Raw genomic sequence first — 15,855 nt, forward strand, 5'->3', positions numbered from 1 at the left:
GTGTGTCACTGCGTGTGTCACTGCGTGTGTCACTGCGTGTGTCACTGTGTGTCACTCTGTGTGTCACTGCGTGTGTCACTGCAAGGACTCGCTGGCAGGGTCACGGGGTGTGCTGTGGGGTGAGGTTGGCACTGGAGGGGACCCTGCCTGTGTCAGACCCTCGGGTGTGGGAGCAGATGGGCTCGGTGGGGCAGGGCTGGGGCATCTCCACCACACTCAGATGCCCACAAGGGAGTTGGCAGGGGCACAGGATAATTCTGCCCACCCCAAAGCCCTGGGCAGTGGCAGGGCACAGCTCCCCTCACCAAGGGCTTCTCCTCACCAGGACAATGCCTCCAAGCTCCTCCTGGCCCTCATGGAGAGCAGGCACGACAGCGAAAACGCCGAGCGGATCCTCATCAGCCTCCGTCCCCAGGAACTGGTGAGGGAACTGGGAATGTCCCACTGAGCCCCCAGCCCCCAGCTGGACGTCCTCTGCCCTGGGTCGTGCTGCAGTTCCTGCCTGCCCTGCCCCACTGCTGCTCCTGCTGCCCAAATCCTGGCTGGAGGAGGAAGCAGGGAGTGGGGAGGAGCTCAGTGCCCCCGTGCTGCCTTGCAGGTGGATGTGATTAAGAAGGCCTACCTGCAGGAGGAGGAGTGTGAGAACGCCGAGGTTTCCCCCCGGGAAGTTGGACACAACATTTATATCCTGGCGCTGCAGGTAGGGAGCTGTAAAAGCATCCTGCCAGGCTGTGCTCACGGGCTGCACTTTTTCCTCCACAATTATGCACATTTCCTTCAGCCAGATCGGCCTCCCTGGGGAGCCAAATGTGCCTTTGGCTGTGGGGAGCAGCCATGGCTCGCTGGCCATCCTGCACCCCCTGTGCCCCACGTCCCCTCCCGTGTCTGCTGGTGGCTGCCTGCCATCCTGTGCTCACTGTCACCATCCCTGTCCCCCTCCCAGCTCTCCCGACACAACAAGTCTCTGCAGCAGCTCCTGAAGCCAGTGAAGCGAATCCAGGAGGAGGAGGAGGAGGGAATCTCATCCATGGTATGGAGAGGCGCAGCCCCCGCAAGCTGCAGGGCTGTAAAAAAGCCTTTGCAGAGCCCACCTGGGCTTTGTTGTTGAGGATTTGATGGATTTTGGTGTTCCCCAGGGGATTAAAGAGGGAGAGACACCTTTTAGCCAGAGGTAGAAGCCCAAAGGTGTGTGTGCCCTGCTGTGGGGTGACACAGCCTGGTGGCCCCGGGGGGGTCCTGCCCTTACCCACCTCCCCCCTTCCCTTCAGAAGGGAAGGGCCGAGTCCTTTGCTGCCGTTCCTTGCCCAGGTACCTCAGATCCCGACAAGATTCAGCAGGAATGTGATTTCCCCGGGGGTTTTGTGAGCACTGGTTTGTAATTTGTGGATTAGCAGCACTTGGATGTAATTATTGCAGGGAATCGATTGTCTGTCACCGCAGGGAGCACTAGCACCCCTCATGGAAGCTTTAATTCATTTGCTTTTCCCTGAAAACCTCATCAGCTGCAGGAGATGTTGAGGCACGTTGTGGGAACAGTCAGATCCAGCTTCTGGCTGGATCCTCATCCTCTCCCTTTCCCTCTCCCCATCCAGCTCAGCCTTAACAACAAGCAGCTGTCGCAGATGCTGAAGTCAACAGCCCCAGTGCAGGAGGAAGAGGAGGATCCACTGGCGTATTACGAGAAGCACACGTCCCAGATCGAGGCAAGACCTCCTGGCTGTTGGCTTTCCAGCCTGCCCCTGCTCCATGAATCCCACCTGGCTCCAGATGCCCCACGTCCGATTATTTTGCACCAGGAGCTGTCCCCTCTTCCCACCCCCGTGCTGCTCCAGGAACTGAGGGATGAGCAGCCCCCTGGACCCTCCCCTTCTCTCCCAGCAGCAGTGGGATGCAGCTGATCCAGCAGCCTCATCCTTGGCATGGATTCCCCCATTCCCACACTCCCACTTACCCCAGCCAGGGCTGCCTCTGCTCGGGGCAGTTTGGAAGCTTTTAAATGAGTGGCTGACAATATTTGTACCCTGTGGAGCGGGAAGGAGGAGGGGAAGGCACAGCTGGATGTGGGAAGGAGGAAAAAACCACAGCAGGGCAGGATCTGAGGGCTCTGCTTCCCGCAGATCGTGCGGCTGGACCGGAGCATGGAGCAGATCATCTTCCCTGTGCCTGGGATCTGCGAGTTCCTCACCAAGGAGACCAAGTACAGGCTCTTCACCACCACGGAGCAGGACGAGCAGGGCAGCAAAGTCAGCGACTTCTTCGACCAGTCCTCCTTCCTGCACAACGAGATGGAGTGGCAGAAGAAGCTGCGCAGTAAGAGCAAGGCAGAGCCTCCCCCAGGCTGCCCCGGTGGGAATCTGGGGGGCATTCCTGCTGGGAAAGGGCTGCAGGAATTCCCACCTGGGAATGGCTTTGCTGAGCTGCCCGAGCTCTGCAGAGCACCACACACCTGGCAGAGTGCACGGAGTGAGGGTTAAAATCCCAGCCGTGGGGCTCCTCTCTGCTCTCAGAGCAGTTTCTCCACAGGCTGAGGGGCACCTTGCTCACATTCCCTGGGATTCCAGCTGAGGTGTTTTCCCTGGAAAGCCCTTTCAGTTGCCTTCCCCTAAACCAGAGTTGTAGCTGCACATGGGAAAAACAACCTGTTTCTCTGCCCCCTGCAGACCTGCTCAGGGGCTTCCAGGGTGGAAATCCTGGCTGTAAATCCCAGGAACCGAGTAGAATATGGCTACTGGGATGCAGCTGAGGAGTAGTGAAGGAGCTGTGAGGGAGGACAGAACCAACCTGATTCCAGGGTCTCAGAGTAGGTTTCCAGAGGGCTGGAAAACCAAGGAATGTGAGCAGAGCCACTTGGAAGGTGCACTCCTAACAGATGAGCAGGGATGTTTTCAAAACACTTCATGAATGGTTTGAAGAAGGTGGGAGGCTGGGTCAGTCTGGGGGCAGCAGCTGCAGAGCCCACAGGGGTCTGGGATGGCAGGGAGGGCACAGGGGCTCCAGGAGGGCACAGGGGCTCCAGGAGGACCCGGTTGGCACGAGGCTGGCTGAGGTTTGTGTGTTGCCTCCTCTCCCCCCAGGCATGCCGCTGATGTACTGGTTCTCCCGCAGAATGACGCTCTGGGGAAGCATTTCCTTCAACCTGGCCGTCTTCATCAACATCATCATTGCTTTCTTCTACCCCTACGTGGAAGCCACTTCCATGGGTAAGTGCCCCAGCATCTGCTGCTCCTCGGGGTGGAAGGAGCAGGTCCTTGGGCTGGATGAAGGCAGATCCTTGGGCTCCTACAACCCCAGGTCCTTTCTGCTGGATAAAGGATTTCAGGATTTCAGTTTCCAGCCCTCCCACCCCTTCCTTCTCAGGGAAACCTCTTTTCTCCTGGGCTGCCCTTCTCCTGTTTGTACAATGTGGGGAGCAGTGATGGATGTAGCCTCCATCACCTACAGTGGTTCTGAGCTCTCAGATAAAAGATGTTAGAAAATGTATCAGTAAAAACCATCTGAACCCACACAAATCCTGCAGTGCAGCATCAGCATTTCTGATAAAGAGCTCATTAGTGTGGCTGGACAGCCTGGCAGCAGCAGTGCCCCATGTGTTCCTCTTGCCAGGAGTGCTGGATTCCCCGCTGATCTCCCTGCTCTTCTGGATCCTGATCTGCTTCTCCATCATGGCCCTGTTCACCAAGCGCTACGGGGTGAGGCCGCTGCTGGTGGCCCTGATCCTGCGCTCCATCTACTACCTGGGCATCGGGCTCACCCTCAACATCCTGGGGGCTCTCAATGTGAGTTCTCCACCTGCTGGGGGATCAGGAAGCTGTCCCGTGTTCCCAGGGCACGGCAAACCCCACTCCCTCCCGTTTCTGGCTGTCCCCAGCTGACCAACAAGATCGTGTTCGTGGTGAGCTTCGTGGGCAACCGAGGCACCTTCATCCGTGGCTACAAGGCCATGATCATGGATGTGGAATTCCTCTACCACGTTGGCTACATCGTGACCAGCGTCCTGGGGCTCTTCGTGCACGAGCTCTTCTACAGCATCTTGGTATGATAAATTCAGGTGCTTGGGGGCACAGGCAGCCTGGCTGCTGCTTTAGGAGCTGGAAGGTTCCTGTGACACCTCCCAGGGGCTGATTGATAGCGGAGAGAACAATTCCCTGTGCTCTAATCTTTGCATGGGCTGAGCTTTCTGCCTCCTGACAGTATCTATTGCTGTCTCACTCCTGGTCCTGGGCTGTATCTCTCCTTCTAATCTGCTGTGTGCTTTATCTGGGTCAGCTGGGAGGCAACGTGAGCTGGCGAGGGCAGAGCCAGGGTACATGTGGCCTATTCTTGGCTCTCCTGCTGTGTATAAGTCATCCATTCTTCTCTGCTTCCCTTCAGTAAGCTGGGAAACTTAAAGGCTTTGTGAGAAAAGTTAGTCAAGGTCTGCTGAGCGATCCAAGATCTCAGGATAAAAGGGGATATAGATAGACCAGGCATTATCAAGAGAGGCACCCCGCAGCATTTCTTTGCTCCTGGGTCCTTTCAGCTGTTTGACTTGATCTACCGTGAGGAGACCTTGTTTAATGTCATCAAAAGCGTGACGCGGAACGGGCGCTCCATCCTGCTGACAGCCCTGCTGGCCCTCATCCTCGTCTACCTCTTCTCCATCGTGGGCTTCCTGTTCCTGAAGGATGACTTCATCCTCGAGGTGGACCGGCTGCCGGACAGCAAAGCCAAAGGTTGGGCAGCGCTCGGGGTGGTGGGACACTGTGGGGTGCTCCACACACATCTCAGGGTGTGCTGTGTGGGTTTTGCGCTGGGAGCGCTGGTTTTGGGGTCGCAGAGAGGACAGCTTTGCGCTCGTGCTGCACAGAGCAGGCTTTGGGGTTAGTGGTGGCAGAGAAGGGGGCACAGGGCTACCAGTGAAGGGTCAGCTCTGCGGGGTCTCAACGCTGAGAAAAAGCTTCTGGGCCTAGAAAAAGTAGGAGAATATGAGGCAAGTTTTTCCCAGGAAGGTTGGCATCTTCCTGGGAGCCCATGGCAGTGGTTTCCTGGGGAGAGGTGCTGCTCTCACAGCGCTGGGGTCTCTTCCTTGCAGATGATCCCTTGGGGATGCAGAGGAACGTGGAGACCTTCATGGAGTCGTGCAGCAGTGACAAAGTCAGCTGCTCTGCTGCACCCACTGCCTTGGAAGGTAAGAGAGCCCCGTGGAAATGGCAGCTGTGTGTGGCAGCGTGGATTTGCCAGCCAGCTGAGGAAAATCCCAGCTTTTCCAAGGCAGAAACTCAATCCTCTTCCTGGGACATATTGGGCAAGAGGCCTGTGAATTTTGCACTGACCCTGGCATAAAAAATGTTGGGGTGGATTCATTTAATCAGAAAGGAAGTGGGAGCTGCAGGAGCGTTTGGCTGCTGGAGGAGCTGCTGGGATGTTGCTGGCTGGGACATCACAACAGGCAGCTGCTTGTGTGTCACTGCCACTGCAGCTGGAACCATGCCACTGCCAGGGGCTGGTGCTCTGCCCGTGCTCTGAGTCCTTGCCCTGCTCTCGTCCCCAGAAGCCGACCCGGAGCAGTGGGAACGTGCCTGTGACACGCTGCTCATGTGCATCGTCACCGTCCTCAACCACGGCCTGCGCAACGGCGGCGGCGTGGGGGACATCCTGAGGAAACCCTCCAAGGATGTGAGTGGGGACAGCACCTGGGACTTTCCTTCTTCTGCCAAACCCTGCTGCAGTCACTGCTGGCCCCTCTTCCTGGGAGCTGCAACACATCCAGTTCCATCCCTCACGTTCTCCTCCTCCCCTGGTGCCTCAGGCACAGCTGTGCCACAGGGCTGGCTGGAGCAGGGCTGTGCAAGACGCCCAATTCTCCCTCTCATCCATTACAGGAGTCCCTGTTCCCTGCTCGAGTTGTCTACGACCTCCTCTTCTTCTTCATCGTCATCATCATCGTCCTCAACCTCATCTTTGGGGTCATTATTGACACCTTTGCTGATCTGAGGAGCGAGAAACAGAAGAAGGAAGAGATCCTGAAGACCACCTGTTTTATTTGTGGTGAGCACTGGGAATGCAGGAATTGCCCCAAAGCTCCTCCTCTCCTCCCAGGCTGGGGGAAGGAAAATAATTTCAGATGGATTTTGGTTTTTATTTATCATTGCAAGACTTGAGACTGTGCCTTGAGGGGTCACTGCACTGGGAGGGGTTTAAACAAGGACAGAGCTGGAGGGAAATTCTAGGAGTTGTTTCTCACCCTGATAATGAGGGAAATTCTAGGAGTTGTTCCTCACCCTGCTAATGAACCCCACATTGAGGGGTTCTTGTCACTGTGCATCTCACTGCTGAGACCTTCCCTTGGCCAGTGGCGGGGGAAAAAGCAGCATGCCACTGGGGAAATGTAATAGACAAAATGCTCTGGAATCCTTTCAGTCAGCAGTAGGCATAAAAAAAAAAAAAAAAGAAAATAAAAGAAAACCCCCAGTAAATCTCTCTGCTTTTTCCTCTAAAGATCCTCTGGGTTTATTTTACTGGGCAGAGGCAGAGCCAGCAGGACATGGGAAGAAATGGTTCCCTGCGAGGGTGGTGGGGCCCTGGCACAAGGTGCCCGGAGAAGCTGTGGCTGCCTCATCCCTGGAAGTGTTGAAGGCCAGGTTGGACAGGGCTTGGAGCAACCTGGGATACTGTAAGGGGGTGGAAGATCCCTTCCAACCCAAACCATTCCGTGATTCTCTGATTCTGTGCTTTTAAACAGAAGTCTCCTGAACCCCCAGCTGGGTTGTTGCCCCCTGGTTTGGATGTTTCTGTGCTAATTATTGAAAGCCGCTAATTATTGAATGTTGCCTTTAGGAGGGGATGCACTGGGCTGAATTTCCTTCCAGATGTTTGCTGCTCACTCACCTCCTCCCCTCCCCATCTCTTCCCTGTCCTCCTCCACCTTTCCCTGCCTTTCCCAGGGCTGGAAAGGGACAAGTTTGACAACAAGACCGTGTCCTTTGAGGAGCACATCAAATACGAGCACAACATGTGGAACTACCTGTACTTCATCGTGCTGGTGCGGGTGAAGAACAAGACCGACTACACCGGCCCCGAGAGCTACGTGGCACAGATGATCAAGGTACAGGTGCCCTTGGGGCAGCTCCTTGGCTATCCCAACCTGCCTGCCCCAGGAACAAGGGGCTGGCCAAGGAAAAACAGCTCTGGGAAGTCCTTTTGGAAAATGTTGACTAATGGTGCAGTGCCTGAGATCGTTCTTTGCTGGTTTTTTCCACATGGTCTGTTTGAGGGTTTGCCCCATGAGTTGAAGGGTTGAAACAAGCAGGGAGTGGGGCTTCAATGGGGTTTCTAGGCAAGGGAGGGAAAGGAAAGCAAGGAAGGAAAAACCTCTGCACTTGAGCCCATGAACCAGCCTAGAAATGGACCATGCATGGGAAAATTGCAGATTTTTGCAAAGAGAGTTTCTTTAATCTCTAAGCACAGGGAGGCTGCCTGTTAAACCCTGTCTTCCTTCCCTCCTCCTCTCTGACCTCTCACCCCAATTCCCCTTGTCTGTGGTCACGTTCCCAGAACAAGAACCTGGACTGGTTCCCCCGGATGCGAGCCATGTCTCTGGTCAGCAATGAAGGGGAAGGGGAGCAGAACGAGATCCGCAATCTGCAGGACAAACTCAACACCACCATGAAGCTCGTGTCCCACCTCACCTCCCAGCTGAACGAGCTGAAGGAACAGGTATGGGAAATGGGAAACCCCCTGTGGGAACCCTCTGTCCTTCCCAAAATAGCCACTGAGGGCAGGGAGCGGGAGGCAGGTCCTGCCCAAGGCAGCACAGTGACAAGCGCAGGGCTCCTGCCGCTCTTTTTTGGGGGAATTGGGGACACCTGGGACACGTGGGTTTGGGAAGTGCCTCACCAGCTCAGAGTTTGCTGGCAGAGGCTCAAAGCAGCACAGTCAGACACTTGGGAAGCACATCCAAGAGCAGGAGGGCCTGGAATTGCCTCAGCGCGTCCTTGTTGGAATTGCAGATGACGGAGCAGCGGAAGCGCAGGCAGAGGATGGGGTTTGTGGATGTCCAGAACACCATGAACCACTGAGACACAGCTCCAGCCACCGAGGGACTGCACCTGTGTCAGCTGAGGAGGCTGCTCCTCCCTGGGCTCCAGGCATGGATTGTCACTGCCTGGGGACAATGGACCACATGGAAAGGGCTTCCCAGGCAGCATCTCCCTTAGAGCGCTTGTAAGCAATGCCAGGAGCAGGGACAGGCCGGAGCCCACCCCACACCTGGGCCCAGGTGTTTTTCTACCACCCTCGTAGGAAGATAAACCATACAGGACTTTCATTCCTCATTGCAATAACTCTTTTATTTTGCAACTGTGGAGGGTTGTATCTTTATCTCCATGTGCTCCAGCCCCTCGGCTGTGGGGTAAGTAGCTGTAGGGCCGCACTATTTAACTTATTCCGAGTGCCACTTGTCCCTGTGGATATTTGCCAAGCAGCCCTCGTTATCTGCTGTGCCTGCTCCACGCTGACCCCTCTCCATTTACAGAATTCTCTTCATCCTGTGGTGCAGTAAAGAGCAGCTGAACTCAAGGAGGTGGATTTAATTTAATTAACTTGCCAGATGAGGAGCTGAGCTTGTCCTAGTGGGAGCTAAAAGTCTTTTGCCTTCTGTGGACCAAGGATCTTTGGGCAGCAGTAGTAGGAGCCTGCAGGTTTACAGGAGTTCACTGTGAAGGGGTGTCCTGTGTTTTAGTTTCATCTCTGGTGTCATGTTTTACCTTTTTTTTTTGTTGTTTTGTTTTGGTTTTTTAGTTGTTACCGTTGTTACTTAAGAACTGAAGTGTAAATTGCCTTAACTAAATTAAATACAGAATCATGTTATAATAAAAACTTCAACGTGGTAAAGAAAGTCCCCTCCCTGTGCCCTCTGGTGTGTGATGGGGCTGTCAAACAGAACCCAAAGCAGGGCTGGCACCCAAGGTGCTCCCCAGCCCTCTGCTCCCAGCTCCAGGTGTTGCACATCCCCTGCCAAGCGCTGCCATGAAGAGCCACCACGAGCACCAGCCTTGGTTCCTGGAGCTCTGGACCAGAGCCTGCTGCAGTTTCAAATTCTTTCACTGCCTGCCAGGAAATCACTGCTGAAACCCATAAAAAGGAGCAGCTGTTGGTGCTGTGGAGCCCTGGCACAGCTCTGCTCCAGACACTCATCCTGCCCAAGCCAGCCCCAGCTCCAAGCCCAAGAACAGACACTGATGAAAGCAGTAAAGCTCTAAAAAGGAATAAAAAAGCCCATAACAGGGAAGTTGCAGAACACTTGAAATGTGTTTATGGCTCCATCTAGCAGCATGTCATTTAATCCTGCCTTCACCCTCAGCTCTGCACTAACCCACACATCCCTCTCCTCAGGCTGGGGGGAATCTGCACAGAGCTGGCTCCTCCAGCAGAAGCAGCTCTGCAGCAGCTGATTAAAATCTCAATTAAACTCGTGCAGTGCTCCACTGTCACCATGGCAAAGTCACCCTCCGTCCTCTCGTCTTCTCCAAAGGAAAATAAATGTGGTGATTAAAGTTCTCCCTCCCTGCACTGCCCTGGTCCCTGGGCTAACACACAAACACAAGCACAGAGAGGTTTTCACATCCTCTCTGTTCTCTTCACAAGAACATTTAAAGCTGCACCTCCTCCCCCTGGGCAGCTCCTGCTTGTTCCATTTTTTGAGGTACAAAGGGCCAGGTTTGACACCACAAAGATCCCTTCCCTCCATTGCTCCAGCATGGATGTGTTAAGCTCTGCCCCAGATTCTCAGCAGAAAAAAAGGAGGCACTAAATATGAAGAACGTACAGGGTAGGGCTGAACAAAAATCCTGTTGCTAAGAGGAATAAGTGGTTTTATTCATCATGGCAACACACAGAGCTTCAGGGATATGTACAGTGAGAAGCTGAGAGCTGGGCCCTCACATCAAGTCCTCCTCGGGTTTCTTGGCAGAGAACTTTTCCCGCAGTCTTTTCCACGTCCCTTTTTTCCTGTCTTCCATCTGTTTCAGAATGTCTGCAAAAGGAGAAGGGAGACAGAGATGGGGCCAGAGGAAGATAAGCAGGAAAGCAGAGGAATGAAACCCTCTTAAAGCAGCTCTGCCTTCCATCTAATTTCCTTTCCTGACTTTTCTTCTTAATGAATTTTCATTCCAGGCCCGAGGCGAGGTTGGTTTCCCTTCCAATCAATGCAGGGAGCCTCTTATCACTAACAGCTGATACTCAGTTTCCACGCACTGCAATCAAAGTTAGGAACTGGAGCAGAACAAAACTGCTCTGGCTCCCAGCTCTGCCCTTCATAAGGGATGTGGTGACAGCATTGCTGCGTGGGGCACCCACTCCTTCCCAAGGTCTGCACAGAAGGAACACGAAGGGAATTGGAAGATGGTGAAAAGAGAAGCTGAGCTCAGTGTTGGGCTGACGTAGCAAACGTGTTCCTTCCACACACATCTGACCCCACAGAGCCTTTGCAAACCCTCTATGGTTCCTGACAGTGCAAAATCCAATTGATTCTTCACCCCAAAATACTGAGTTACTCCTCAACTGAGTTATTGCTGAATGTACTTCTCATCCAACACCTCCACAGAATTGCAGGCAGCCCCTTGGCACCCTCCAGTGCCAGGGGCTGAGGAGGGATGCAAGGGAGCACCCCAAAACCCAGAATGTCCCTTTCCCCTGCCCTCTCAGAGCAAGCCCAGCAGCAGTACCTGTGGCCAGGACCGTCCTGCAATTCTCCACTGTTACCCCGGTGAAGGTGGTGTCTTTCAGGCGTGGGTACTTCCCAGGAGAGCAGGAAAAGGAGGGACAGAGACAGAGAAGTCACTTGTAGTGCATGAAAAAGGTGCAAGTGTCACCAGCTGGTGCAGTCTCAGCTGGGATTCTGTTCATCCACACCAAGAACCAGGCCGGCCCTGTTCACCCAGCAGCTGCCCTGGGTGACCACAGGCACGGCTGCATCCACCCCTCAGGTGTCCCTCAGGCATTCCAGGAATGCTGCTATTCCCAGGAATCCTGCAGCAGGTGGTGGCTCCCCTCCAAAGAGAGGGGCAGTGGCCGGTGCCACAGCTCTCACCTTGTTTTTGTAGAAGTTGGTGTGGATCCTGACTAAGCTCTCGTACATTTGGTCACAGGCCTCGGGGTCAGGGATCTGCAGGGGACACAAGTGTCACACAAGTCTGGTTTTACACCTCCACAGCAAAAACCCTCCTCGTTCCAAGGGACAGCGGCCATGAAGGAGCAGCTCAGAATTCCCAGTGCACTGCTGGATACTGTCCATCTGCTGTGCTGCTCCAGGCTTTTCCCCTCCATCTCCCACCAGCTCAGCCTGCAGGAATAACAACAGCTGGGATTTCCAGAATGGATCTGAAACTCTGCATCAGCAAGGTCTGGCAGTGAATACCCGGCCCCAGAGAACGGCATTGGCTGGTGCTGTGAAATCTGTGGCCCTTCCTGCTGCGAGGCCACTTCTGTCACCTGCCTCATGGCAGGGAATCACCCAGGACAAGGTGCCAGGACTCCCTGTAGGGGGCTAAAAATAGCCTGTAATTGATTAGGGAAATCAGTACAAATGACAAGGAACAGCTTGAAGGGTAACTGGATTTCTATTTCAGCTGGAAGATCCGGCTCAAGCCAATGTCTCTGCTTAGCACAGCCCCTTCTCAGCTGCTTTTCCAGTCTAAAATGTTTTCCCCGTTGTTTGGGGTTTTTTTTTTGTTTTTTTTTTTTTGGTACAATGAGCCCAGCTCACCCCAGACCTCAATGTTGGTCCACGAATGGTTGAAACAGGTCAAGAGTAAAAATACCACCAAGAGAAAGTGTCAGGACAAAGGAGGGAGAGTAAGGAAAAGGTCTCTGCAGGAGAGAGGACACAGGGACAGCCACATCCCCCTGCAGGTGATCCCCACCTGTGCCCTGCAGCCCAAACAGGCCCTGCCAAGGCTCCAGCAGATCCAGCCATTACAAGGGTGGCACAAACAGCATCCCTCCCCTGGAAATCCAGCAAATCTCATTCCATTAGATGGCTAAAGAAGCCCTGTGGCTCTAGTTCCCCTCTTAGAAGCTCCTCCTGCCAGCACATTCAGCCTCTCTACACACAAATTGCTACCACTGCTGCAGGCATCAATTCAGATTTCCAGGATCAGTGGCAGCTTTGGGATCTTGGAGCCAACTGGTGCAACACATTAAGCTGTCCTGAGCATATGGAAAAGCAATAAAACCCTTCCCAAAATGCCTGCTGCAGACTATTCTGGTCACCAGTATAGGATTAGGAGCCTCTAATGGCCCCTTGAGGTCGAAAACGCATCTCTGGAACAATGTTTTTATGCTAAGAAAGGGCACATTTGCATTCTGCAGCAACACCTCCGCGCCTGGGATGGTCTGCAGCCAAGTCAGGCATCAGATTCCCTAATTTATTTCAGCAGCAAAGCCTAAACTCCAACAGAATTACAGCTGGAGGCGGAATTCAATTGTAAAACCGCTGCATTCCATCAGTGTCAGGCCGTGCTGCAGCATCCCATCATCCCACCCTCGAGGTAAGGAGATCACAGGAATTAACTGGATTCCAGCACGGCTGACAAATTCCCAAAGCCCTGTACCCCACTCCCATAACCACAGGAACGGGGTTCTCCAAAGAACACGGCATAAAGGGTGCAAGAACTGGGTATAGACCAGTTATCCTGAGGATAAAGCAGCTGAGTGCTGTTTTATCAGGCGTGCTGAGTATAAACCATCTGTCCAGGGCACCAACCAGGTGTCCTGAGTACAAACTGTCCTGGGCACCAACCAGGTGTCCTGGTCACAAACTGTCCTGGGTACCAACCAGGTGTCCTGGTCACAAATTGTCCTGGGCACCAACCAGGTGTCCTGGGCATAAACCATTTATCCTGGGTGCAAACCAGGTGTCCTGGTCACAAACCTGGTGTCAAAGGTACAAACCAGGTGGTCCTGGGTACCAACCTGATGTCCTGGCTACCAATCATTTGTCCCAGGTACATCCCAGGTATGCCGGGCACAGTTTGCCCCGTGGAAGCACAAGCCCGGTATTCCCGGGATGTGCGCTCCAAAGGCTGCCGAGCGCTCACACTCCTGCCGTGCCCGGGAGGAGCCGGGAGCACCAGGACTCCATCACCCCTGGGGCTCCCGTTCCCTCCCACCTCAGGATGTCCTAACACTCCAAGAGGGAGTGTTAGGGAGGCCCGAGCGCAGCCTCCTGCCGGCATGCAGCCCAGCGAGCCCCGGGGCAGAGCCGCGTGTGAGCGCCGAGCCCTCAGAGCCCCCTCAGAGCCCCCTCAGAGCCACCGCCGGGCCGCTCCCCGCGCCCTCCCCAGGCCGGCGCCGCGCGGGTGCCGCCCTCCCGCCCCTCACCGGCGTGTTCTCGCCCTCGCGGAAGGCCTGCGCCACCCGCTGCCGCAGGAACGAGCCCAGGTCCCGCTGCTGCTTGGTCTCCTCCACCGGCCATTCCTCACAGAGCCGCAGGAAGCGCCGGTACCGGCTGGCGGCCATGGCGGCGGGTCACGTGCGCCGCTCACGTGGCGCCGCCGCCGGGTCACGTGCGGGCGCGGCAGGGCGGGAATGCCTGAGGGGGGAGAAGTGCCCTGAGGGGCGGCGGGTCCCAAAGGGCGCCCGGTGCCCGCTGAGCGCCGCGCCTCCAGCGATGGGGGCTCCAGCACCGCCCCGCACGGCCCCTTCCAAAGCCTGACCGCCCTCTCCGTGAGGAAATTCCAACCTGAACCTCCCCCGGCTCCGCTTGAGGGCGTTTTCCCTTGTCATGTCCCTTGGGAGCAGAGCACGACCCCCTCCGGCTGTTCCCTATTGTCAGGGAGTTGTGCAGAGCCAGAAGGTCCCTCCTGATCCCTCTTTTCTCCAGGCTGAGCCCCTTTCCCAGCTCCCTCAACCTCTCCTGATGCTTCCCAGACCCTTCCCAGCTCCCTCAGCCTCTCCTGGTGCTCCAGACCCTTCCCAGCTCCCTCAGCCTCTCCTGGTGTTCCAGACCTTTCCCATCTCCTCAGCCTCTCCTGGTGTTCCAGACCCTTCCCATCTCCTCAGCCTCTCCTGGTGTTCCAGACCGTTCCTGTCTCCCTCAGCCTCTCCTGGTGTTCCAGACCTTTCCTGTCTCCCTCAGCCTTTCCTGGTGTTCCAGACCCTTCCCGTCTCCCTCAGCCTCTCCTGGTGTTCCAGACCCTTCCCAGCTCCCTCAGCCTCCCCTGGTGTTCCAGACCCTTCCCAGCTCCCTCAGCCACTCCTCACAGGATTACGATGGTTTGAGTGGAAGGGACCTTAAATCCCATCTCATCCATGGGAAGGACACCTCCCGCTATCCCAGGCTTGGAGCAACCTGGGATCCAACCTGCCCTAGGACACTGCCAGGGATGGGGCAGCCACACTGTGCAGGTGAAAAGGGAGGGCGCATGGAGATTTTTCTAGTTATTCAGCCAAAAAGTTGTTTTCTGTGCAGCAATGAAGAGTGAGGGGCTGCCCAACGTTGGTGTCACACTCAGACTCTTCTCATCCATCCCTTGTCCCACCCGTGTCCTGCTGCACACCCTGGGAATGCTCAGGTGGCTCTGTACAAACTCATCCACAAAGCCACAAAGTCTTATCACAGACTTCTGGTGGGAGCCAGGACAATCTGTGGCTCGACCCTTACTAAAATTGGGTGTTTGTGGCTTTTTTTTTTTTTTACAGTTTGCGGTCAAGCAATAATCCAACACTGTGAACAAGAGTCTTCCCAGGTGGACTCCGGGCCAAGCAAAACACACAAATGGGCCAGATGTCTCAAATTTTCCAGCTATAAACTGCAGCAGCTTTCTGCTGTAAATCCAAGTGAAGCATCTCCCTTGGGATCTGGTGTTTAAACCCATGGCAATAACGGCTCTCTTAAAAAATGATGGGCTTAAACAAAGGATAAAGTACCTCAAGGATGCTGCGGGAGGGAAACAGAGATGGACAACGGTGGGAGTTACTTCCACAATTTTATTTATATCCCCTCTCCCCAGTAGTGGAGTTCTGTAGCTCTATTCCTTGTGCAAGGACTTCTCCTTCAGATTTCCCACACCATGCAGGAAGGAATTGTGTTTGTTCCATCATAATAATAAAATCTGTCCACAAAAGCTGTAAACATTATTTTTTAGAGTCTTTTGTTACTGTCTCCTTCAAACACACACACACACACACACACGCACACAGACACACACACAGACAGTATTTGTATCAAAGAATTTCTGGGTGACCTTTGACGTCCAGTCCCTGACTCAATCTCACACTGTTTTTTTTTCTTTTTTTCTTGCTTTTTTTTTTAAGCAAAAATCCCTTGATGTGAATGTTTTTTGTGGCTGATACCTGACAGATTCATCACATTCCCACACTTCCAGCCCCAGTGGAGCCTTTTTCCTGGAAAATCCGTGGAAAATTCCCTGTTATAACCCTACAGGGATGTTAAAGCTTGGTGAGGTGCAGCTCTTGCTCTGAACACGTGCACAGAGAATCCCGACCAGGGGCACTGGGAATGTTGGAGGGTGTTTTTTCCCTCCCACCTGAGCAGGAGCAGGAAGGGAAGCTCCAAAGGGAAGCTCCATCTGTTCATTCCTGCCTCAAACCCCCTCCTCCCACTCGGCTGCAGGGCGAGCATCTCCCGGTTTATCATTAAGACTCTTCCCAAATAATGCTTTCTTTGGCTCACAAATAAATCAAGGACAGCAGTAAAACCAGAAAGGAAAACAAATCTTCTGCTGGATGGCAGAGAGAGCAGATTCTTCCAGCTCTCTGCTTTCCACCTTCAGTTCAGTGACAGCACACGGAGAGTTTTCAGCACTTCCCGATTTTTCCGTGCCACATCCAGCGGCCGGAGGGTCCCACACAGCC

General features: G+C 54.4%; 2 protein-coding genes and 1 long non-coding RNA gene across 3 annotated transcripts in view; 2 read left to right on the forward strand and 1 right to left on the reverse strand.

The window, feature by feature from the left end:
- ITPR3 (inositol 1,4,5-trisphosphate receptor type 3) overlaps positions 1–8,875 on the forward strand; it is a 36,276-nt gene extending 27,401 nt beyond the window's left edge. Inside the window, exons 44-58 of the mRNA XM_053963662.1 lie at positions 326–421; positions 599–700; positions 944–1,030; positions 1,593–1,703; positions 2,118–2,310; positions 3,075–3,200; positions 3,604–3,776; positions 3,869–4,033; positions 4,520–4,712; positions 5,072–5,167; positions 5,531–5,655; positions 5,862–6,027; positions 6,924–7,084; positions 7,534–7,695; positions 7,989–8,875. Coding sequence (XP_053819637.1) covers positions 326–421; positions 599–700; positions 944–1,030; positions 1,593–1,703; positions 2,118–2,310; positions 3,075–3,200; positions 3,604–3,776; positions 3,869–4,033; positions 4,520–4,712; positions 5,072–5,167; positions 5,531–5,655; positions 5,862–6,027; positions 6,924–7,084; positions 7,534–7,695; positions 7,989–8,057 — 2,025 coding nt within the window. The 3' untranslated portion in view covers positions 8,058–8,875. The remainder of the gene's footprint in view (positions 1–325; positions 422–598; positions 701–943; positions 1,031–1,592; positions 1,704–2,117; positions 2,311–3,074; positions 3,201–3,603; positions 3,777–3,868; positions 4,034–4,519; positions 4,713–5,071; positions 5,168–5,530; positions 5,656–5,861; positions 6,028–6,923; positions 7,085–7,533; positions 7,696–7,988) is intronic.
- A 959-nt stretch (positions 8,876–9,834) lies between these two features.
- Positions 9,835–13,545, reverse strand: LOC128799351 (ubiquinol-cytochrome-c reductase complex assembly factor 2). The gene is made up of 4 exons (XM_053963696.1): positions 13,360–13,545; positions 11,069–11,143; positions 10,704–10,773; positions 9,835–10,012 (listed from the first exon to the last, which is right to left on the reverse strand). The coding sequence occupies exons 1-4, from the start codon at positions 13,495–13,497 to the stop codon at positions 9,918–9,920; spliced, it is 378 nt and encodes a 125-aa protein (XP_053819671.1). The 5' UTR covers positions 13,498–13,545; the 3' UTR covers positions 9,835–9,917.
- Positions 13,546–14,010: 465 nt separating this feature from the next.
- On the forward strand, positions 14,011–15,112 carry LOC128799353 (uncharacterized). The gene is made up of 2 exons (XR_008434710.1): positions 14,011–14,552; positions 14,680–15,112. It is a non-coding gene; the product is annotated as an uncharacterized LOC128799353 (long non-coding RNA).
- Positions 15,113–15,855: the final 743 nt, after the last annotated feature.

Source organism: Vidua chalybeata, chromosome 24, assembly GCF_026979565.1.
Source record: "Vidua chalybeata isolate OUT-0048 chromosome 24, bVidCha1 merged haplotype, whole genome shotgun sequence".
NCBI lineage: Eukaryota > Metazoa > Chordata > Aves > Passeriformes > Viduidae > Vidua > Vidua chalybeata.